The sequence below is a fragment of the Porites lutea genome, chromosome 8 (assembly GCF_958299795.1).
Source record: "Porites lutea chromosome 8, jaPorLute2.1, whole genome shotgun sequence".
In the NCBI taxonomy this organism is placed as follows: Eukaryota; Metazoa; Cnidaria; class Anthozoa; order Scleractinia; family Poritidae; genus Porites; species Porites lutea.
The window spans coordinates 27,765,010-27,789,424 of NC_133208.1; the positions used below are offsets into that span (position 1 = coordinate 27,765,010).

General features: G+C 39.7%; 1 protein-coding gene across 2 annotated transcripts; it reads right to left on the reverse strand.

Moving 5' to 3' along the window:
- Positions 1 to 794: 794 nt before the first annotated feature.
- Positions 795 to 23,201, reverse strand: LOC140945667 (uncharacterized). 2 transcript variants are annotated; one of them, XM_073394689.1, is made up of 19 exons: positions 22,019 to 23,201; positions 19,945 to 20,961; positions 18,926 to 19,047; positions 18,006 to 18,244; positions 17,287 to 17,388; positions 16,297 to 16,421; positions 15,313 to 15,412; positions 14,386 to 14,584; positions 12,740 to 12,814; positions 10,436 to 10,532; positions 9,889 to 10,048; positions 9,027 to 9,143; positions 8,244 to 8,315; positions 6,890 to 6,931; positions 6,139 to 6,347; positions 4,955 to 5,020; positions 4,078 to 4,336; positions 3,372 to 3,567; positions 795 to 2,918 (listed from the first exon to the last, which is right to left on the reverse strand). In XM_073394689.1, the coding sequence occupies exons 1-19, from the start codon at positions 22,921 to 22,923 to the stop codon at positions 1,090 to 1,092; spliced, it is 5,931 nt and encodes a 1,976-aa protein (XP_073250790.1). In that variant the 5' UTR covers positions 22,924 to 23,201; the 3' UTR covers positions 795 to 1,089. The 2 variants fall into 2 exon arrangements, with proteins under 2 accessions (XP_073250790.1, XP_073250791.1); XM_073394690.1 differs by lacking the exon at positions 12,740 to 12,814 and having other exon boundaries at positions 22,019 to 23,200.
- Between the last annotated feature and the right edge of the window lie 1,214 nt (positions 23,202 to 24,415).

The following is a 24,415-nucleotide window of genomic DNA, read 5'->3' on the forward strand; positions in this document are numbered from 1 at the left end:
ACTTACGCACAGCTTAAGGCAGGTACTGAAAATACTGGCGCCATATAAGGGAATAATATCAAACTGCAGTGAATGTGGCGCGTTGTAAATCATCAAATCACTATGGCTTCAAATTTTTACTGATTCAAGAACAAGCTTCTTTACGATTTAGCGCATCCTTCAGAATTATTAAAACCGCAAGTGTGGACCAAAAGTATCTTCAACTCCAACAGCGCAATAGTACAGAGTTCTCGTTAACTTAAAAACGTTTTAGGGAAATACGTCTGACCCACCACTAGAAATAAGCCTGCGTTCGCAGGCTAAAAATATGGTGAACACAGAGTCATTCTGAGACGCATTGTGCTACCGTCAAAAATCATTTCGTTTATTTATTTAAGGTCTTGGAAGATAACACACTAATTTCCACTTATTTTTACAAGACATTTTAACCCACCTTCAAGTAACGTTACTGAAACGGCTTTTTAAAAATTTTACAAGACCTCTATTTCTCTAAAACGTAAGATCGATCTGTGTAGAACTTACAACCATCAACAAGTTGATTGGCCTACGATCAACACAAACGCACGGACAACTAACTTTGTACAGACTTCGGAAAATTCAACACAGATTCTATAACTAAATCTCGAGGAGTTTAGGAAAGGCCTCTCTGGTGCTTGAATCAGTTTCGAGACTGCACCAAATTCGTTGAGTCACCATGAGGCAACTTGACCTCGCTTGTTCGATGTAACTTCGAAAAGTCAGCGTTTTATGTTCTATGCGACCGAGCCCATAAGGACAACTTCCAATAGGACCTCCGGTCCTCAAGTAAATTTTTTAATGCTTCTGAACAACTTCTATAGTAAGCAAATCAAAATCAACATAGATACAAGCCGTAACCTTTCGCAGGACCAATTTGCGAAAAACGCGAAACAAATTCGACGGCGAACAAATCAGAGAACTCGGTATGAACTTTCAGTAGTTTCGTGTCCCCCAGTTACATTTGTGAGGAAAAAAAGAAGACAAGGAAAAACAAAATACAAAAAAATACCCAGAACACAAATTCTATTATTAATTTTACAGCAACTTAGAACTCTATACAGTTTCTCTTTGTCACCGCCTCCATCTATCGCGGTTCCAGTGCTCTTTAAACCTTCTCTCTTCCCTGCGATCTTCGTGTCTCGGGGGATGATCGTGTCGGTCTCGGCGCTGTTCGTCACTATACCACGGCCTCCCTTGTCTGTAGTCGTCACGCCAATTCCTGCGCGAGTCATCCCGAGAATCTCTGGAGTCCCGATGGTAACGCGAGTCATTGTGCCAACCAGGTCTGTGCCTATCATCGATTCTTCGTTGATCGTAATGCGGATCTCTGTGGTCACTCGATACTCGTCTATTTTCTCGGGATCCTAAGCGTGATTCGCGAGCCGCCAGCCGCGCGCGTTCTTCGGGACGGAGACCACTGTACTGTTCTACGTCTTGAGTGACGTTGTTCACTTGACGTGTCACCTGTGGTGGTTCCGAGGGGTTCCATCTGTCGGGATGAGGTTGGGTTCTCTGATCAGTGGATGGGCCAAATGGAGCTCTCTGATCGGATGAGTTTCCGTGCTGGAGCCTCTGGTCTACAATAGGCCCAGGCTGAGGTCTGTGATCGGTAGGTCCAGGTTGCACTCGTTGATCAGAAGGATGTCTGGGTTGCGGCCTTTGGTCTGAGGAAGGTGCAGGGTGCAGCCTTTGGTCTACAGTAGGACCAGGCTGAGGTCTGTGATCTGTAGGTCCAGGTTGCACTCTTTGATCAGAAGGATGTTTGGGTTGCGGCCTTTGGTCTGAGGAGGGTGCAGGATGTAGCCTTTCATTGGAGGAGGGTCCAGGTTGCAGTCCAGGGTGTAGTCGGTGGTCAGAAGAGGGAGAAAACTGAGGTCTCTGAGCACTGGACACTGAGGAAGAATGTAGGCGATCGGCAGTTGCCACTGGGAGATGTGGTCTACTTAATTCCTCAGACTTTGCCTGTCCATGACCTGAGGTCACAGATGAATGCGACACAATGTCTGAAGACGCTGATGACTGGTGCTCACGTGCGGCTGGATTCATGGGTTGCAGTATACTACTTGACACCTTAGGTAGAAATGCACTCGCTGCTGCCAGTTGAGGAGCTGTTCCTTGAAGCCTCTGAAGTGTGGAAACTAGAATCTCCAGACTGGAAGGCTTCGCAGAATCCACAGGCGTAGGATTATTCACTGACTTAGCGGGTTCAACTGGCTTGACAGGTTCCACTGGTTTGACAGGATCAACAGGCTTGGTAGTAACTGCAGGTTTGGAAGGGGTGATGTCAGTGAGATCGAGATCCAAGCCCTCTTCGGGATCATAAGGAGCGTCGTCGTCAGCTACCCCTACCTGCTGGTCTACACTGACGACCTCCGAGCTGCCAGACTGTTCATTTTCTACCCCTTGCTTTCCGTTGCTTGAGGCTGTTTTTTTCTGTGTCTGTGCCAAGATGTACTGGCGAGCGCGCTCTTGAAGGTCCAACAGCTGCTGTTTTTGTGCCTCGAGTGAGGGAAGCGACGATTTTTCGCTTGAGACAGCAGAAGAAATTCCAGTGGAGGAGCTTACGGATGGTGTTGAAGATTCCGAAGGCGGTGATGCCTTAACTGATGCGTCTTTGCTCCCACTGGCTGTCTTCTTGGCTTGGCTAGTATGGTACTGGAATACGATATCGTCGATATCGGCTGGTGGAGAGTCACGCAGCTCCCGAAGTGTCTCCCTTTTACTAGCTGGGCTGTCTGAAACCCCTCCATCACTGCTATTAGTCTCAACACTCGCTGAACTGGTTCGTCGCTTTGGTGGTGGTGACATGGACCGTTGACTGAGTGCACGTGGGCGTTTAAACACAGCTTTTGAGCGTACAATTACCCCAAGGAGCATGTGAGGACGAGGTTCATCTAAGCCTGAAAATAAAACATAAGTTACATCAGAATCATAAGTTGGTTGTTTATTGCTCTGCCCGCACTCGAGAAAATTTCTTCTAAAGAAGATTGAAGAAGGCCCAGCCTTATACACTATCTCGGTGGACCTGGCCGAAAGTAAAATTCGTATGTCAAGTAGAACAACACAATTCTGTAAAAGACGAAACAAACTCAACAGTCTTCCAGCCGTAAAGATCGTGTGAGCAAATATTTAATTCAATCAGCCAAACTTTATGAGTAATAGTCGAGCTTTACATATAATGCTTGAAAAAAAAAAAGCCCAAAACACTTGTGTCATTTTCGTGGTGCCGACAAGCAAGACATAATTTTAAAGAAAGGCAAGGAAATTCGCGAATTCGCAAGCAAAATAAAAAAAGTAACGTTTAATGAATGCCTGCAACAGCCTTAATTTCAAACGAAAAATTACATTCTTACCAGGGCCATCAAAAGGGAGCAACTCGGGGGGAATCGGTTGATGTGATGCTAAAGGCACCAGGTACATATCCTTGACACCAGTATAACAGTTGCTCACAACGCCACAGCGCTTTCGACTATAGAAGTAGGAATACAGGGAGACGTAACTCAGTTTCTCATCATCTGAAGACGCCTCATACCTGATAACGCACACCTCCTGAAAAAACATTGAACATCAAAAGCTGAGTGAGAAAAAGGATTAACAGAAAAACACAGTCACGTGACAAGCCCACAGAGTAAATCCTACGGGGTGACCATTTACATAAAATCTCTTCTTAAGTACTTTCAAAATTAAAAACGTTTTATTCAGTGCGCAGTTTTAACATTTGAGTTGGAAGATAAAATCCTATGATAAGACCACACGATAATATTTCCACATTATTAAGCACTTACTTCTGTGTAAGTAGAATAAACCTATAGCATGACCATGAATCTTGACGTCTCTAGTAGCGTATTTTTCAGTATTTCAAAATGAAATTGGAAATGGTCTTTAATTTTAGTAATGGGATCTTTTGGGACTAAAAACGTTAATAAAGGACTGGTTGCTTGCGTGCAAAACTTTCCCACTTGAAGCACAAAATAGTAGTCATCTGAAAACAAACTTCGAGCGAGCAGCGCTATGAGCTGAAAAAATCCCTTAAGACAAGATAAGTTAGAGTGGCTGTACCCTTGATGTGGAACTCTTCAGCTGCAAGAGATAGTCCCATACTTGATCATGCGCTATGCGGCCCTGGATATGCAGTGTGTCAGGCAGGAGTTGTAACAGATCGTCACATGATCCCGACACGCGGTAAGCACTGGTACCGAACTTAGCTACACTCTGCATCATCACGAATCCTTTCCACACTGCTGGAACTTTCTTTGTAGTCTTGTTGAGGACTGAGGGTGAGACAGGTGGCTGGGACACTGTGGCTGAGTCAGGGGAGCTGAAAGAAAGAAGCGATGAAGACGTATAAATTTATGTCTTGGGTAAATGCAAACGATTCTCTTTTGTAGCTACAAAAACTGCAATTTGTTTTACACACTTTGCCATACCGTGCCATAAAATAACAGGAAAAAAGTGGACATAACACTATTCTGTACACAGACGTTTTTCTTTTTTTCTTGACGAGCACAAGAGGGAAGCAAGCGCGCGAGAAAGAAAAAGAAAGAACTACTATTTTTTTTTCTTTCCCCCAACCTCACCCCCCCCCCCCCTTGCACTAGGGGTCAATAAATCCCCCGGGGATATTATTTCATACGCGCGCTCGACGATCTCTGATAGCTGTAAAAACAGCTTTTTGAGCGTGTTTGATTGACCCTATTCTGAAGTATGATTAAGTGGAATTTAGTCCACAAATTACACAATCACCAGGCACAAGTGGCATCTACGATTCTAGGCATCATCATTCTGATGTACGAAGCATATCACGGTGGTTCCGGATAAAAGGAATTTCTAGCAATTTTTCTATCTTACTCGAATACATAGTTCAGAATCCGTCCATTACGATCCTCGTTACCATTTTTGGGTTTTCATTGAACAGAATTCGTCAAAATAGACTTACTTTGCAGAAGTGACAATGTCCATTGGTGTTGGTGAAGGAATAGAGCTCTCAGCCACAGCCTGCACTCTGTTAAACAACAACAAGTTAGGGGTTAGCACCTACATTACGACCCTTAAGAGAACTAGTCTGAATAGCCACTTATGCATCTATTGTTTACGTCAGACAAGCAAATTTCACCATCAAGCCTCGTTTCAAAAATCTCAATTTGTTAATATGCCATTTCCGAGTTTCCCCGGGCCTCTGTACCAAAACGAGGTTAAGTGCTCAGCCTGTGATATGAAAATGACTTTTCATTCTCATGCAAATAAAACTCATTTTCACAAGAAAGGTTGAGCACTTGGCCTCATTTTGAAAGTGAGGGTTCTTGGAACTCGGGAGTGGTCTATTGTTTTGAAAAGAATTCTCATGTACAAAGAAAGCAAATGCAAAAAAAAAATGTTCACAAACGACGCTTGGTGGTGAAATTTGCTCGTTTGACGTAAACACGCATAAGGACCATTGACTGATTCGGATTTCACTGTAAGTTACCTCCGTTCTTTTTGCCCATTTTGAGTTTATGCTTGGGACTGGGTCGGTGTTGTGTCGAATTGCACTATGGGTCTGTTTTCAGGGCACAGATTGTATCCCATTTTTTTCGCGCCACATCGTTATAGCCAATAAAATAAGCGGCTGCTTCCCAAAACAGTCGAGTCGTCATACTACAACCCAACACAAGACCATGCAACCCAGGGTGCTTTCCATTCAACCCAAAATTCCGGACATTTCGGTTGGTACATCAAATGGAACGGACCATTTCGGTTTGGTCCGACCGGAATATTCAGGACCAGCTTTGAAGGTGGTCCACTTTGACTGGTCTGGTCATTTCAGTCGGTCGGACTGAAATGTCCCTTTCCGTTTGACAAAATTGTTGTCCCCAGGTAGTACCGCTATTTTGTATCCTGTTTCAAAAACAATAACCAAACGCGCGGTGGCTTGGGTCGGGTCTGTGCCACCGGAATGTACCGTTCCACTGAGCACTTGAAGTTTCCGAAATTTCAAACCGGAATTTTTGTTGAATGGAAAGCCAACAAACCAACCAACACTTCCAAATTCCGGTTCGACTAGCAATGGTAGACCAAGAACCACTATGTGCATTCGCTACCTCCACATTGTTATTTAAATTAAGTTAATTATCCGTGACCTACATTGATGTTGTAGAGACAAGCGGTGAAGGGGTTTCTCTTCTGGGGGGCTCCCCAGGGGGTAGCATTTTTCCAGTACAGATGCGGCAGTTCAGATCAAATAGATGCATGCGGTGTTCATCAGTGGTGTCCAACAGCAAAGTACTGGAGCCTGTGTTACTGTCTGGAAGTTTCTGCTCCTCTTTCAGCTCAGCGTTTGCCTTGACGGAGTTCTGAAAGTATCAAATAAGGAAGACTAAGTACGAGAAAAACTGTAACGCTAATCGTTGCAAGGAGTCGATTCTGAAGAGATGCAATGCAGCTCTAAATTTGATGACTGTGGATGAAATCCTAAAGTGTGACCAATCAAATGAAAGCTACTGAGAAGTACTTTCCTGTGGCAATGTTTATTATGCTGTACAAGGTGGTCCTAACTTTTGAGTCTGCGGATGAAATCCTAAAGTGTGACCAATCAAATGAAAGCTACTAAGCAGTACTTTCCTGTGGTACTGTTTATTATGCTGTACAAGGTGGTTCTAACGTTTAAGTCTGTGGATGAAATCCTGAAGTGCGACCTTTCAAATGAAAGCTTCTTAGAAGTACTTTTCTTTGGCGCTGTTTATTACGCCTTACAAGATGGTTCTAACCACTCAAGTGACCATTCAAGTAACATTTTCCTGAGTAGGAGATGGCAGGAGGTACATGTAAGAGTCAAACATGTTTGATTAGTGTATGGAAACAACGCCGACATAAAAATTTAAGAAAATACTCTCACCTCAAGGGTGCTTAAATCATCATCATCTATCTCAACCTCACCCTGAAGAGCAAACCAGGAAAAAAAAGAAAATGAAAAAACAAACAAACAAAACAAAACAAAACACGTGACAAAATTAATAGACTCCAATATCAACACAATACATGTCATCATAACCTAATATTAAAAGCCACGTTACATAGCGCTATCATGTAATAGCCTGAGAAAACAGCCGACATTTGGCGACGCTACCACTGGTTTCCCCGCCAAATGACGTCTGAGAAACGAGTGCAGAAATTCCATACTGATGATGCGTCACTACCCAGATCTGGGTAGTGCTTCTGATTGGTTGAAATAAATTTCCCACGCGGTACGACCAATCAGAAGCACTACCCAGATTTGAGTAGTAACGCGTCATCAGTATGGAATTTCTACGCTCGTTTCTCAGATGTCACTTGGCGGGGAAACAGGTGGTAGCGTCGCCAAATGTCGGCTGTTTTCTTAGGCTGTCATTTAAAGGTATGGGAAAACGGTCAACAAAAACGTGCAACTTGTTTTGCAACATAGCTGCAAAAAACGAGTTGAAAAGTGATGTTGCGCGTTCAAACTAGCCTGTTCCAAGCTCCGAGATAGTCGGATCTTCGCGTGCCTTTTTCTTTCGCGTCTTCCCCACTATCTCACTCTGAGAGCCTGGAACAGGCTACGTTCAAACCTGTCTTGCAACAAATAAAGGTTTCTGAAAGTTGCGTAAATACTGACTTCTGTTTAAAACTACACAGGAGTTACTTCACTTGCTGCAAAATAAGTTTGCCTTGGGCCTGTAAAACGCGTAAAATGTACAGGTTTTGTTGCAAAAAGTAGAACCTGATTTGTTGCAAGAAAAGTTTGAAAGTGGTCAGTAAAACGCCAACCATCGTTTTGCAGCAATGTTGCAAAACAAGTTGGACATTTTTGTTGCTCGCTTTACCGTACCTTAACGTAACGTAGCACTTACATACACTAATAATAATAATAATAATAATAATAATAATAATAATAATAATAATAATAATAATAAATAATAATAATAATAATAATAATAATAATAATAATAATAATAATAATAAGGGGCAAATATGTTTATAAATATATTCAAATGCGCCAAATTGTACTTATTCAAAATTAATGTACTAGGGAAAGGAACGGTACCATGAACGAAGATAACAGAACAGAATGATTGTCATATAAAACATGACAATAAAATAAACCGTCAAGGTAACAGGAGATAGAGAAAACACACCATAAAAGCTCATAAACATAATAGAATACAACATGTTACAGTGAAGAAGAATCGAGACAAAACGTTGTCATTTTTTTCGCACAATGAGTAACCCACCTTGTGTGTTTTCTTGGTATGTGCTTTCGTTGCATTTATTTCCTCTTGATTCTGCTTGATCATCTCTAGGGTCTAAAAAAAATAATAAGGCTCCCACATCAGTGCTCTCACCAGACCGCAGCATTGCGGCATTTCTGCACTTTTACGGGAAACGCCGCACTGTAATTAGCCCAAGGGTGCAAAGAAGGATAAATACTATTACCAAACGTATGTAAACAGACCTACACATACGTACATAGAGGATATTACATGGCCGCGTGGGGATACGAATTTTATCTTCGAGTGCTAAAAGACAAGACAATAATTGGCTAATCATGTTAGTAACCATAGTGACACCAATATCCTCACACGTGAAAGATAAAGATAGTATCTTCACTGCACGTGATGAAGATATGATTTTTTAGTAAAAGGAAAAATCCTGGTATTTCATCAGTATCTATACAGTGAAAACGTTGAGTTAGTTGTATCTAAAAATTGTGACCCACTTTTCTCCCCCATGGCCCCCTTTAAGCTTCTCTGGGGGTCCTGTGGACCCCAGTGTAGAAAATCCTGATAAGAACACTGAGTATTATACATGCAGCGATATAATAACACTGGCACGTACATGTAATACACCTGCCGTAACGCACACCACACTTACATTATTTTGGCATTAATCTACAGGGCATAATATAAAATAGCTACAAATTAATAATAACAAAACCCCTTAGTCATGCAAATGGCCCTTTTGGATTAGAGTATGTGCATCGTTGCGATTAAGACTGTAGATAATAGAAAACTAACATGTTTTGTCTCTTGTTCACGCCAAGTAGCCAGTTCTGGTGAGGCCAATTGCTCTGGTGTCATTCGGACGAGACGATCCACAGTAATTTCTCCCAACAGTACATGTCGGAAGAGCACCTGTAACAGAAAAAAGAAAGAAAGTTGCTCACCACAAAGGATTGCTTGTGGGAAGGGGAGAGGCGGGGGGAGGGGTTAGGGATGACACAGTTGTGACAGCATGTGCCTGGGTTTGAGTCCGAGAGGCAAAGCCTTTTTGGATTGAGTTTGTTGTTGGTTCTCTTCTCTGGGGCCCGTTTCTCGAAAGTCCAGGTGACTTTCCAGGCCCGAAATCCAACATTCAAATCAAAATCTTAAGAATAAAGACGTGGTTCTTAGCCGACAAACCCGTTCATTTTGTTTTGCTTAATGATAGTTTATCACGTTATCTGCAAAATTATTAAAAGCTTGATCTTGAATGTAAACAACAAGAGCTTTCTGGGCCATACAGGCCCCAGCTTCGAGAGCTTGTCTCCAGATTTCCCATAACCTCAAATCCTGACGTGTACAAATGCCAATTTGATCTCAACAGTGCCTCCGATTAGTTGCGGACAATTAACTCTTTACGCCCTTATATCAAAATTCAAATTCCTATTTGCTGTCCCTACACATTTCCTATAAAAGTAGTAAGGAGAAGTTGTTGAAGTATCAACTCATTGTATCTTGTGTGACCATCACCTTAATTCTCATCATCAATCTGTTGTAAAAAGCAAGGAGAATTTTGATACTGATCACTCTTAGGGGTTAAAGGGTTAAAGGTTCATCAATCATTACAAGTAAGAAGAGACCATTTCAATGTTTTGCACAATGTTTGCGTTACTATTACCTTGTTTCTTGGATCTTTAAGGTTGAACATTAAACTGCGATACTTGTTCTTATAGCGATGCCCTGTATCCCCAAAGAAGGAAAACATCTCTCCTTCAACATCAAGTGAGCACTTGATGATTTTCTCTTCAGACACACTCAGATCTTGCTGCTCCTTAGATCTGTAGAATGATGACATGGTTATATTTCTAGTACTCTACATCTTGCCCATTTTTTGAAAAAGGACCTAATGAAATTGGCAGTCATCTGAGAGAAAAAGAGTCAAGAGGCAGATTTTTTTGCACCCTAGAAGCTCAAAAATCACACTGACGAAGGAAAAGGAAAGGAGGAAATGAGAAAGAAGTACTGGTTGCACTCATAGTTTTTACAGTCACTACTTTGGAAATAGTTTTTGGCCGAAAAATACTATTTGACAGAAGAGGTCCATTTGGCAGTAACGTTTTCAAAAATCCTGCTAAACACAGAAAATATAAAAAGGGCAGGAAACTTTAATCATGATGCCCTTGATAGAGAAACACCAACTAAGAACTACAGAGAAGCTTGAATACCTCAGAGTTAGGATGTCCTTGAGTGATTTCCTAATATTATCTCTTATACTTTTCTCGCTATCTTCTTTCTTTTCTTTCTTCTTGTCATCTTTGGCACCTAACATTTAAAGCAATTAACAACGTGTTATTTACAAAAAATTTCAAGAACTTATGTCCAATAATATTACTTCCTAAATTTTCAGAAAGGGCTGAAACAAATTGCTGACCAATATTTGTAGCTGGTACTGTGGCTTTTAACAGTTTGGACATGGAACTGTGGGAAACGGTTATTTTGCATTGTATTACCCCATTAACTTTGTTTGTATACGATACAATTTAGAACAAAAGATTGTTTGTGCAAATGAAGAACTGTAATAACAGCTATAAACATAGTCCAGCAAAATGTCAGACTCCTCGTTAAATTGTTGATCATTTTTTTCCTCTCTTGTTCATGACCTTTATCTTTGATGAAGCAGTGTTACTGTGATGTTACTACATGTATAAGATGAAAGAACTCTTGATCATGTTGGTCACTCAAGTTTTTAGACGGTTAAGATGGTTTCTTCGTCAAAAACTTGGGGACGACTTGGAACATCACAGATTGTTTCAAGATTTTGGTCATAAAAACTAGTTGAAGCAAAGAAAAGAAACATTTCCAGGAAGAACTCGTAGTCACCAGATTGACTCCTTTATCTTCTAAAATTAATAAATTATTAGTCTGGTGGAAATTAATGAACCAGACCTGCCCTGTACAGAAGCAGAACGGTAACTACATGTACAAGGAGTCACTGCTAATACGTGTACAGTGCCAGTCCTTTTGAAGACAAGAGATTTAATATTAAGTGGGGGGGGGGGGGGGGGAGGGTTCTTGGGGGTGGGTCCTGAAACAAATTCACTCTGACTAATTGACAAGTAAAAATAAAATAACTAAAGATAGCAAAATCATACAGATTCTCTCACTATCTTAAACATCCAAGCCCTTTGTAGTTTACAGCAAAGTGGCCCCATAAAAATAAATTATAATAATTTTGAAGTTACATTACCAGGAGTATACATGTATATCTACTTGTTCATTACTTGAACATGGAAGACAAATTTAACACATTGTGGAAAAAACAAACAAACAAACAACTACTTTAGGACAAAACTGCAAGATCTCACAAGTGCAATATTAAAGGAGCTGTAATATAAACTATTAGTTTGTTAATCTCTAGTCAATACACAGAACCGCTGGAAACTATCAGTGTATTAGCACCCAGTAAAACCTCGTCTTAGCCAATTCTGTTTGCCACAAAATCACCATGGTGGGACGAAAACTACAACCAAGACAAAAGCAACCAAAAGCCACAGTCTAATTTAACTGTGTTAATATGTGCAATAAGACAGTGGTTATGAAATCCTTTGTTTGATGCACCGTGTAAAGTTTATACCAAGTTTTCCCCCATGGAACTTCGCATCAATGTTGATTTGGAAGAATCAACACCCACATTAAATACTGAAATCAGGAATCTTGTTTACAAATTACATGAACCTAAGGTTGGTTCATGGTTTAGGCAAGCATTTTGTCTACCGACATTTGACTGCACAGTATTGCATTAAATAAGATATTTAACACAGTCTTCTAACAGTACTTCTTAAATCAGAAGAATCTCAACTACTTTACTTTACATGCCATTGTTGTATGTTTTCTTTCTTTAGGCATTGCCTGCCTAGATAAGCACAAACAAAATCTGTGTGTAGACTATAAAATCGGAACCATGGATAAACTGTCCGGCAAAATAAATTGTATTATGCACATGTACAGAAAAAACTAGCAGACCACTTCATGGATATAATTTTGTGACGTATTTTCCTCTTTCTCAAAGGCAAGTAGAAACATGAGGAACTTAGTAACCGATAATTTGACTTAATTGTAATGATTATTGTAAATGTCTGTAATGAATAGTAACTGTTTGTGTGTAAGGAATAAACAAAAAAGAGGAACATGATGATATTCTTTACCCTTCATGCCTTAATATCCACATAGAACAAATTAGTTGGAAGGATTTGATAAAGAGGTCACATTTTCACTTTGGTGATCATTATGGAAGCAAATTCTCGTAACCTTTTCTCTACATGATGAATGGAAATTGTTAGGAGAAAATTGACAATGGTCACTATTGAGAAAGAATGAATGAATGAATGAAAGAATGAATTGAGAATTAAGGTTAAATCAGTAAAAGGGTGTCAAGAGGGAGTCTGCTTTCTCCACTATTTTTTTATGTCCCTTGGATGTTTTGGATAGCAACAGAAAATAATATAAAAGACACTGAGTGCCTCTCTTGCCTAATGAAATAACACAAGGATAGTAGTGGCTAAGACTTGATGGCTGGCCCAGTTCTGGTTCCAAAGGCAGGTCCACTAACCGGTAAAAAGAAAACAACATAACAGTTAAACTGTTTTGATGTCAACTGAGAACTTTCATCTGAACGCTATTACCAGTATATTTGCATCACACTGTTTAATGCTGTAGAGGACAGTGGCAAAGAGAAAATTATTTTTCCATAACATTGTCTGGAATGAGCTCTATAGGCAGCCATCTTGACTGATCTACTTGGGGGGCAGGGGATGGTTTGGGAGAAGGAAAGAAAAATGCTCACTGCTATAAGCTCTGATGCCAGCCCCATTGGTTCATTTGAAACCATTATTACAATAAAATTTAATGGCTGCCAGTGATGGGGATTGCTCATTCTTTATGATCTTATGGAAAAATACAATGTAGGGGATTGCGAAGAGTCTAAAAAGAGTTAGTTACATGTATATCGACAAAAGAAACTGCTAGGAATACATGCTCCTAGTTATAATGATTTAATTTATCTTAGGAGTCATCCTGCAAGGAGATTGCAGGTTTACATGCACATCTAATATTACAAACAAGCGAAGGCTAACAAAATGTTTATATATCATTCACTTACTAAGGAAACAAGGTTATAATCCAAGAGAATTTGGCCTTTGACTAACTTGACTAATGGCTTAGTTGTTTTTAGAGCTGCCTATGCTGAATTAACAATAACATTTATACGTTTTCTCAGATAAAATTGATGCCTTAAGTGCAAATTTACATCAGACTTTAGACAAACATGAAGTACTAACAAAAACGGGATCAAAAAATACAAAAAAATATTTTAAACAAAAACTATTCATGTAGGTCATAATAATTATCCTTTTAATAGTGGTCTACTGTGACACAAAATGACGGCCTATAATCTAAGATCAATACTGCAGTAAGATACACAAGCCTTCAAGCTAACATACTGTCTTTCTAAAGTTATCTGATGCCCAGCTGAAATATTTTACTATTCATCTGCAGAGTTCAATAAGCACCGACGGCCAACAAAACACGTCAGCTACACTGCTCAGAGAAGTCAGCTACTTTTTTTCCCCTAAATTGGAAGCGGGGAATGAAGTATTAAATTAATGAAAATTCTGTCAAAACTCAAATTAAAATTCAATTTGCTAGACTTAAACATACTTTCTGCTTCAATTTTAAATTTATGAAAAGATTGAGTTTTACTGCACATTATGTGTCCATTCTGATGGGAATTACAATATCTTCTGTACTCAATTTAGTGCCCAGAATGCTGGAAATCGCATTTTAGGGCTTGGGATTTCAAAATAAGGGGAGCACTCCTCCCAAGACCCACCAAGAAGAAGAAGACTAGAAACCCCCTTGCTGATACAGTCAGTTACTTTACTCAAACCTGCAAGCTACTTTAATTTTATTGAAACCCCTACATTTGTGGTCTCAAGGGTTCAAGTTTTTTATTTTTGGCATCTGGCCATTTTTTAATTATTATTATTAATTTATTTCTATGTGTTACTCTTTATTATGCTTCACAAGGTGGAACATACTTAAGAGTCTTGAGGTGGAATCCAACAGCTAGAAAGTGTAATCATTGTAAGAGAATATTAAACACTGAAATTATACAAACCTGCTGGTCGAAGCACTTCAAAAGTAGGATGATCCTGAAGCCAGTAGAGAAGCTCTTCCTGAGTGGGTGCAGCCACGCCTGCAATCACCCTTCCAGTAGATCGCTCAATTACTGCTATTCCTTCTTTAGGTGCAGATTCTGACTGTGGCAAGTTTAGTGCAGGGTTGTGATCCCATGGAACAGGTCCTAGAAGGCTTGACTGCAAGACAACAATCATGGTTAACAACTCTTTGGATACAGCTGCATATTCAGTCCCCAAAATCTTGAATAGACCTGCACCGTTCTAAACCTCTTATTTCACTGGTTTCCTTAAATCTGAACTTCCACTGTTTTCAGGCATAGGAGCATTGTTATGTGACAATCCCTATTGTTTTCCCAGCTAATCAAAAACAATCTATCAAATAGGTGCGGGATCACCCAAAATCTTAAAGGGAATAGAGACTTTTAGATTGTAAGAAAGGGATGACTATGAGGACAAGATTTTCCCAATAGTAAGTACACGTAGTATGCACATCATTTTTGGGGAAAACAAGATAACCATTGTTATTTTACGATCATTTTTAACAAGACTGTCATAGTGGTGGAAACAAGTTATTAAATGTAAAAAGTGTTATCACTTTGCATTTGGGAGAGGGCTTAACCTGATTCAATAAAAATAACCGTGCTAACTTTTCTGATAAGGAAAAATACAATGGTACTTTCCAGGGTGTATACTTTGTTTACAACGAGCAAAAAAACTTTAAGTTTAACCTCACCCTGGCAGTCTTCCTTATTCTCAATTCTAAAGATCTCTGATTGTCTACTGAAATGGGAGGGGCATAATGTAATTCAAACTTCCACAGACCCTGAGATGGACTTCTGCATCAGCTTACAAAAGGTGTCTACTTATGAGAGATCAGGAATGCAGTGTTTTAGGGTTAAACTTACAGTTGGAGACACAACATTCTTTGAAGACGAAACTGGCTGTTTATACCCTATTCTTTTCTTCTTCTCATCTAGTATAATTTTAAGTGATTCCTCAGCGTGCCTACAAGGAAAATTTTTCTTTCATAAGAATTCTCTGAAAGTTACTTATTCAGTTCATATCAACAAAGTACTAGTTAAGCTTAGATTTGCAGGAAGGCAAACGATTATCAATATTAAATTAACAAAATTAATACCAACCAAACAAGCCTAAATAGCTGCTCATTTTAGCAGGTGTTTGCTGTAGTTTTCATTGGTGGTAGAGCCGCCAGAAGATTGGGTGCAAGTCAAATTGAAATCCTGCCTTCACTAATTTGTGGCTGTTTTGAATAGTCTGACTACTAGGCTAAAGGGAGTTTCTTTCAACTCAGATAAGTGCAAAATTATGAAAACAAGAAGTGATTATGTAGACACTATGTCACCAATAAAAAATAGGAAAACTCTGCCCGTGAGTTCACACGGGCTGTTGATGACAAACTCCTCTTGACATACTACAATTCAACATGATAGCAAGTCTTTGAGGACACTTGTAATCAAAGAAAATGAATAAACCATGTTTAATCACGTTTATTCCTTTTCTTTGTTTGTGTCCTCTAAGACTTGCTATCATGCTGAATTTTAATATAACGAAAGTGACCTACTAAACAACATTGAATGAGTACAAGAAAAAAGCATCAGGTGCATCTGATAGGCCTTTCAAAAAGATACCATAATATTCTGTAAGGTACTGGCTCAGCCCACGCAAGCTGCATGTGCCAAGCCTCGACTTTTCTTCAATTATTGAATAATACACAATTATTTTGCATACAATGGCAAAAGTGCAAATACATGTTGACTTTTTTATGAGTTCACAAACGCACTTAAGAGTAACTTTGCTTCAAACCATTATAACGCTTGAAGATACATACAATGTACATGTGCTACTAAAATTAATATGAACCAACATACTTCTGGACACATTCTGGACTGCAATAGAGTGAATGATGTTCTGCAAACATCGAGCATCCAGCTGTTATACACATTTTTCGGGTAGGATGATGAATGTATGAAGCAGGAGTGGGCGTCGTCCTCACCTACATCACAAAACAAAACATGCAGTTAAAAAAGTATGTTACCATTACAGTAAATCACAATGCACTTCAAACAGAGTTTAAAAAAAATCTGGTCTAGTCATTTAGGACAAGTTGATTTCTTTGCCAAGCAAGTCTCTTTCAAGGCTCACTTGCCCAATCGACGACGAATCAGTCCAAGCAAGTAATAGCCCTTAGTAAGCAAACTGTGAGAGCTGCTTGTACAATGGACAAGCTAGAATTCAAGATTTTTGTGGGAGCCCCGCTCAAAGTGACAATTATACATTCATCTCTACAACCTGTAGAGGGATGCATTACAATATAAAATTATTTTGAAATTCACCCAGAGAGACTGAAGGAGACACTTGCATAGTACTTGCAATCATATTTTACCCCCTTTTATAGCCATTTGTACTCCAAAAAGTGTCCCTACAGTTGTTAAATTTTAAGAAAAATAGCTATATGATTTTAGCTGGTGTATATTCTATTTATTTTCTAATTCATTAGTTATCTTATTTAATTATTTAGACACGACCCCACAAGCGAAGCGTCGCTTTAAATACTTATCGTGTATAAATCAAGATTATTGATTGATTGATTGATTGACTCCCGGCCCCGATTGTTCAAACGCTGGATAGCACTATCCACCGGATAAATCACTATCCAGGGGATAAGTATGAGGGAAACCAATTGCATTATCCACTGGATAGATTTTTAACCAGTGGATAGCACTATCCAACCATTGACCAACCGGAGCCAGCTTTGTTAATGATTGCACGTGTACCAAACTGGATTCCACTCAGTCCTGTTACCTTCAATTTCATAATAACAATAAATAAATGATATACATGTAACCACACAAACAAACCTTTTTAGGTATCCTAAAGCCTTTAGATTCAGGTGGCTTTTTCTTCTTTTCTTCACTTGTATGTTCTCGGTCAGATTCTTTGGACTTCTTGCTGCCAGAAAGCTGTAGAGCAGTAACATTATTAGCCACTAAAAATAACTTTATACACCACTTTTGACTCAAGAAAGACCCTTTTCAACCAGCCACATGAACGGGTCAGAGTACTTTGGCTAATAACTGAGTGACTTTCTTTAAAATAATAGTCTCTTAAACCTTCAAACCCTTCAAGCCCCAATATCTGCAGCACATACAAATTCTGTATACAGATTTCAATACTTTTCCTTAAAGAATCAGTACAGAGAGTTTGTTCACAGACCAAAGCAATTTCCTTAAAAGTGTACGTGATCATTAAATTCACATAAATGTTTCTTTTTATCATGTATTGATATTGTTGGGGGAAAAATCAATGTTGGTTACTAGTGGGACTAAAACGGCTAAAGGTATCAACTGTTCCACCTTCGCAAGTGACTTCTAAATATCTTGAATCCCCTTTGAAGTACCCAACTGGCAATTTTCCTTACTATTTTCTATGCCTCAACTTTTGAAATCCCTTCCCTTTTGAACACCTCTAGCCTGAAAAGGGTGCCCCTTTCAGGTGAAGCATCCTTGTAAATTCCACTATGGGTAGTACCTCCCTTGTACCTCCCCCTGGATGACGCACATTAATTTTGTACATGTACCTCATCATCTTGACTTCTTCTGTGACTGGAATGCCGTCGTTTTCTTGCTTCCTCTTTCTCAAATGGAATCTTAATCTTCACTGAGTGCTCTTTTCTTTTGTGATGGCCATGTTTTGTTGGAGATTTTCTTCCCTCCTTTGCCTCGCTGTGTTTGTAAGTTTCCTCCTTTTCTTTTGCAACATTTTCTGTTTTGGGTTTGGTTTCCTTGTTCTTCTCTTTCATTTCTTCCTCTACTTTAGCTGGAGTGTTTAGAGGTGCAACAGACAGTAAAATAACAGTTAATATACATAGAGGATATTACACGGTGGCGCAAAGATATGAATTTTATTTTCGAGTGGCAAAACAATATTTTACAAACGAGCACAGCGAGTGAGTAAAATATTGTTTTGCTGCAAGAAAATAAAATTCGTATCTTCAAGCTGCCGTGTAATGTTCTTTTTATTATATAGACAAAAAGACATCGATAAAATAATAGAGGGAAATTACCAAAATTACGTCATCGATAAACTCACGGGTGAGATTATGGAAAATTAACCACTCGGGTCCCGGATGTAGTTTTTATGAATTTTATGAGTGGTATATTTTCCAGTAAAACACTCATGTCTATATAATAAAATAATATAACTATGGTTCAGGGCTTGAATTAACAGACAATGCTCGGACAATATTATTAAATGTAGGCTTTGCTTTTAATGAGGAATTTAATTCAGAACTTTATACTTCAAATAATTTTCATTACCAACACAAATCCACAGGTTGTCCAAAGGCTGGGCAGTACACGACTGTGATTCCAAGGGCTGTACAAATGCCTGACTACAGATGAATCTATCGCAACATTTTAAGCAGAAATATCCTACCCTAGCCCCAACTGTACCCCAGCCTTACAGGTGTTTATGTCTCTCTCCACAACTCTAGCTCACCTTGACATTTAGGACACACATACTCTTGACCATCCTTCTCCATTTGACGCCCTTGAGCCATGGTTATACCAACACACATGCCATGAAACCAGTCTTCACAGTGGTCACAACAGATCATGAATCTACAAAGACAAAGCCATTAAAAAATGGACTTTCTAGCAGTTGCACAATAAGACTGGTAACCCAATAGTTTACATTGTGGCCCACAGAATGAGAAGTTTATATTGTGGCCAAAGAGTTGAACTCATTACTACTGTGAACAAATCCAGCTAGCGGTTATGGGTGGATTTGTTGAACGCAGGACCTCCAGATTGCAATTCTAGCACTCTAACTGCTCAGCCACACTGCCTCCATAAAGGCACTTACACTTACAGCTGTACGTTAATTAATGGGATAAGTTGACTGGTTGCTATTTCATTTTCCTATAGCAAGTAATGTTTCCTTATGCAAAGGTTAAAAAATATATAAAAATTGCAAAAAAACAAAAAAAAAACAATTCATTCTCATTATCTCAAACAATTTGCGAAAAAGTAATGTTAGGTGTTTTTCAGCTATTACAAGAGATTTTTGTACCCTCTGGTACCAGACATAATTTTGCCATTATAACTTAAAACAAATTTACATTATATAATGGGAGAAAATCTCTGATTAACATTTAAGGTGACACTGAAATAGTTTTGAGGATATCTACATGTAGGTAAACTGTAACACTCCATTTTGGAGACTTTTTGAAAAGCTGTACAGAGAGAAGTCACTACATCACATTGGTGTGGTAGCAAAATTTCTGGATCTCAACAAACTGTGGTCCTGCAAATATGGCAAAAAAAATGTAAAAGAAAATTGACATGTATGACTTTCCAGTGCATGATTGGCCTCAGAACAAAACAGCAGCTCACACTTTCCTTCCATCATTCGACAATGCAAATGGCTATCTCTGTCAAGTTTGTTGAGATCCAGAAACTTTTTGCTACCATGGTAATGTGAGGTCACATTTCTCTTCCCTATGCTCGTATCCCTACCTGTTACCGTGGGGTTTACGACAGACACACCACAACCTATCAGGGTCATACTCAGGGTCATAATCCGAGTCTTCATTAAACTCCTCATTATCATCCACAGAATTCTCATCAGAGTCGCCATCTTGTTCCTCCTTGCTTTGTTCTACATCTCCCGAACTCACTTTCTTCCCTACTTTCTTGGATTCCTTGCTAGATTTTTCATTTTTAACAGCACTTGTAGTAACCTCTTCTTGTGCCTCTTTCTTGATATTTTCCTTCTCATCAGACCCTTCCTCGTCAGCTTTATCCTCTTGTTTTATAGTGTCCTGCGCTTCTACTACATTTTCTTTCAATGATGCTGCTGATTTTGCTTCCTCTTCAGAAGACTTACCAGCAATATTTTCCTCTGTGTCTTTTCTCTCTACTCTCTCATTCCTTCTACTTACCCTCCTTGTCTTCACAACACTCTCATCCTCAGAACTTTCAGTCTTTAATTCTACCTTTTTCCTCCCTATAGCTTTCAGTTTACCATTCTCTTCCTTGCCTTGTGTACGTGGATTCTCACTTTTCTCTGGTTTTTCATCAGCCACACTTTTGTTAGAACCTTTCTTACTCTCATCTTTTTCACTCAAGTTCTTTTCCGTAACTTTTATCTCAGAATCTTCTTTAGTTTTTGCCTCTTCAATTTTCTTCCCTATTGTTTTTCCCTTTCCTTTTTTTGCATCCTCTTTATTGTTTTCATCATCCACCTTTTTCTCTTCCTCTTCCCTTTTTTGTCTTGTTGTGCGTCCACTTTTTCTTACTCCTTTCTTCTCATCTTTATCACTCCCAGTGACATCCCCTTCACTACTTCCTTGTTTATTTGTTTTTTCACTTTCCTTGGACTTTGTTCCTTTGGATTTGCTTTCTTTGTCACCAGCCTTTTCTTCACAAGATTCTTTACCATCACTTGAAGTGTTGGCCTCCTTTTTATCATCTTGTTTTCTTGACGTATTCTTTTTTTCTTCCACTGGTGACTTCTTTTGAGTCCTAGGTGACCTACAAGTAACAAACCAAACAAAATTAAATTAACTTGAAAACAAACATTTCACTTAACACTGTAATCGACCCAGTTGCCATCAGTAGCCAGCTCTTACTTCCATGGCTACTGTGGCTTAAATTTTGCAGTTAAAAGTCACACACACACTCTCTATCTTTGGTTAAGTTTTAAGCAGTTTTCTCCACGAAGCCACTTCTCAATCAGTCTAGAAACAACTTGAACAATCAAATGGCACTTTTAAGTTTACAGGCTGTCATTAGTTAATTATTTTTTCAATATTTTGACCGGTCAGAAACAGGATTTGAACGAGTAACATTTCTTTGACCAGTCATTGTGTTTGGCCACTGTATGAAAATTTTGTAAACCAAGTCCCAATAGTAAGAACAGTCAAATCCTTTTAATATGGACACTGAGGGAGCCATAGAAAGTGTCCAAATTAACAAGGTGTCGGTATTAAGCAGGTTGAATTTAGAGGAAATCTAAGGGCTTTTTTCCTCTAGGGACAAAAGCAAACTGTCCGTAATAAAGAGCTCCGTATTAAACGGGGGTCTGTAAAGAGGGGTTTGAGTGTATTGTGATTGTTCATAGGTGGGATACTACAATCCATTGGAGAAATCACCATCCAGTTGATAGGCAATGGAGAATCAATATTGTGCCATCTGGTGGATAGTGGTGCAGTGGACAGCATTATCCAGCAATTGAAAAACTGGGGCCAGGCCTCAGAAGTACAAAACAAACGTTTTATTTTGATGTTCTATGCCCACCAGCGTGCAAAGAAAGTAGTGTCCGATAGCCCAGGGCTAGTGGATTTTGCTACTGGGCTAGTGACTTCTGTTTTTAACTTGCCCAACGGGCAAGTGATGTTTTTTTAGGAATTCGAATAACAGAAGAACTATGAAATCAATTCTGCTGGTGACAAAAGTTTTTGGGCTAGTTGAAATGACATCTGGGCTTGTAAATGCTAGCTTCAGCTTGCCCGAATGGCAACCTGTAAAAATGATTTTCTTTGCACCCTGCCCACCAACTACACTGTAAAGTACGTTTTACTTTACTAACCTCCTCACATTCGTGGATGCAGAATCTTGCTGCTCTAATGACTCCTTATCAGCTTCTTTATCTATGGTAATGTTTTTCTTTTTGCTGTTTACATTTGATTCCTTTTCCTCTGTATCTGCACTGTTTTCCCCTTTGTCACCTTTTTTTTGCATTCGCCCACTCCTTCTTACCTCCTTTTTGGGAGCCTCTTCTTTGTTATTTGCATACTTCAATTTTGAAATATCTTTACCTCTTGATACAGGTTTAGAAGCTGGCAATGCAGTTTTGAGTGTCTCAGAATCTTTCTTCACTTGCACACGCTTGCGCATGGAACGTCGTGGCCCCTTCTCAGTCTCAGAACTGTCACCACCATCTGTCCCACTCTCACCTTCTGGTGTGCTCACTGCTGTGCCATCTTTTGACCAAACTGCAGAGCTTGTTTGATCAGCTGCAGTATCATTCCCTTCACTGCTTATTGCATCAGCTGACTCGTCCCTTTTGTTTAGAATTCGATCTGCTTCTACAATAGAATCGAATGATGGAAACATGGTCCCATGAAAGCCAAGATCACCTGGCAAAAGGACATCGTGGTTTTGTTTAAGTGCATTACCAAGAACTGGATCACTGTAAAGCAAGTTTCCTTGCGCCTGGGAGCTCAGAACTTCGTCGATGTGCTTGATAGCTTCAGGAGGGAGAAAATGTTCGCCTAGGACGTCAACCTCTGTAGAGTTTTGCGTTAATTCGTGAACTTGATCGTCAGTAAACACGGGACTGATAGACGGTGTAATGTCTCGCAGCTCGACATGAGAATCTGTAGATATATCACATATCGACCACACACTGGATTGTCCAACAGTCGTTGTCACAACAGTAGTTTGCGGAGGGACGCCTTCCCCGTTGTTATCAGATGAAACTTTGGTCTTCATACGAAACAGTTCCTTTACGCAACGTCCTCGAGTTTAAAACAGATCGTGCAGTTGGTATCCAATTCCACAACAGATGCTTTAGATCTCCTACGCTTTCTCAAAGTTCCCTCTATCCACGCGTATCGTTGGCATAAAGAGAGTATCATATAAAATACTCTTCATATAAGTAGCAAGTAATTCGACCTCGAGAAGAGAGCGTAGAACTTTGCATCATCCAGACATGTTATTGAAATCACTCGTTTTCCACATGCCGCCATGTTAGCCAAGATCACGTGACGCTGTTTACACGCATGCACACTCCCGCCAATACCCTTCGGCCAAATATGGCGCGAAAAAGGGTCACGAAAGAAAGAGTGTGACTAGGAAAAGGGACTTTGTTGGAAAGCAAAAAAACTCTTTCACTTCGAATAATGTAATTATTGCCTCCTTTGAATGTGGCTTCGGTTCAGAGCGGCTGTTTACTAAATAGGAAATTCATATGAGTTTCTGAGAACACTTTGTACCTGATGAAGACTGGTATTGGCCAGTCGAATTATGGCAACTAAACTCTATTTCACGTTGTTTGATCAGTCCCTGCAAAAGTCTTCTTGACCGTAACGTTTTCAACTTTATACCTGTATACCTGACCGTCCTCCAGAGGGAGGGGTGAGACGGTGAGAGTACCCCGGCCCCGGCCTTCCACCTTACGGTTTACCCCCTCTGCTCAAAAACACCATTCCCAAATTCCAATTCCATCAGGAAAGGTAGTCGAAAATCCACTATGTGGTTGTGCTACCTCGTAATCGTCATTCTGTCTGTCATTCTTTATTTATTTATCTATTTATTCCCCGTTTGTTATTTTTTTTTTCAGAGGATCATTGGTAGAATTTTATATCTTCAATTCCCTTGGAAAGAATGCATCACAGGGCCCAGTATATATAGTACCTCGAGATTATTAGCATTAATCCAAATAAGGCTAAAATTTAAACCCGTAATTCTATTCTATATCGCTAGCTCATCAGCCGAATAGAAATTCAAAACAAAAACAAAATGATAACCGCCGCCTGGTTAGCTCAGTTGGGAGGGCGCGGGTCTGTTGAGTGGGAGCTAGGTAGCCGGTTCAAGCCCCAGCTGGACTTAGAATAACTGAAAAGAGAGTGCCTACTTTTCAATGACATCTGCAAATGATTAGACTTTCTAACCTTCTCGGAAAAGGATGAGAAACCCGTAGGACCCGTCTAACAACACTTTCAATTATCTGGTTCTTGTGGGACGTAAAAGTACCCACACCATTGTTCGAAAGACCGCTGTGGTATGGCCAACCTTTCCTGGGACGGGTGGGTTATCTGTAAGCCTGGTTTTCACTAGCGCATAAGCATTAGTATAAGCATACCGTAAGCAGAAGCATAGGCACAAGCGCCTGTGTAAGCAAGTGAAAACTCGGTCGACATAAGCATAAGCGAAAGCACAAGAAAAACGGACAGGTTCGTTCTTCTTGTGCTTGTGCTTATGC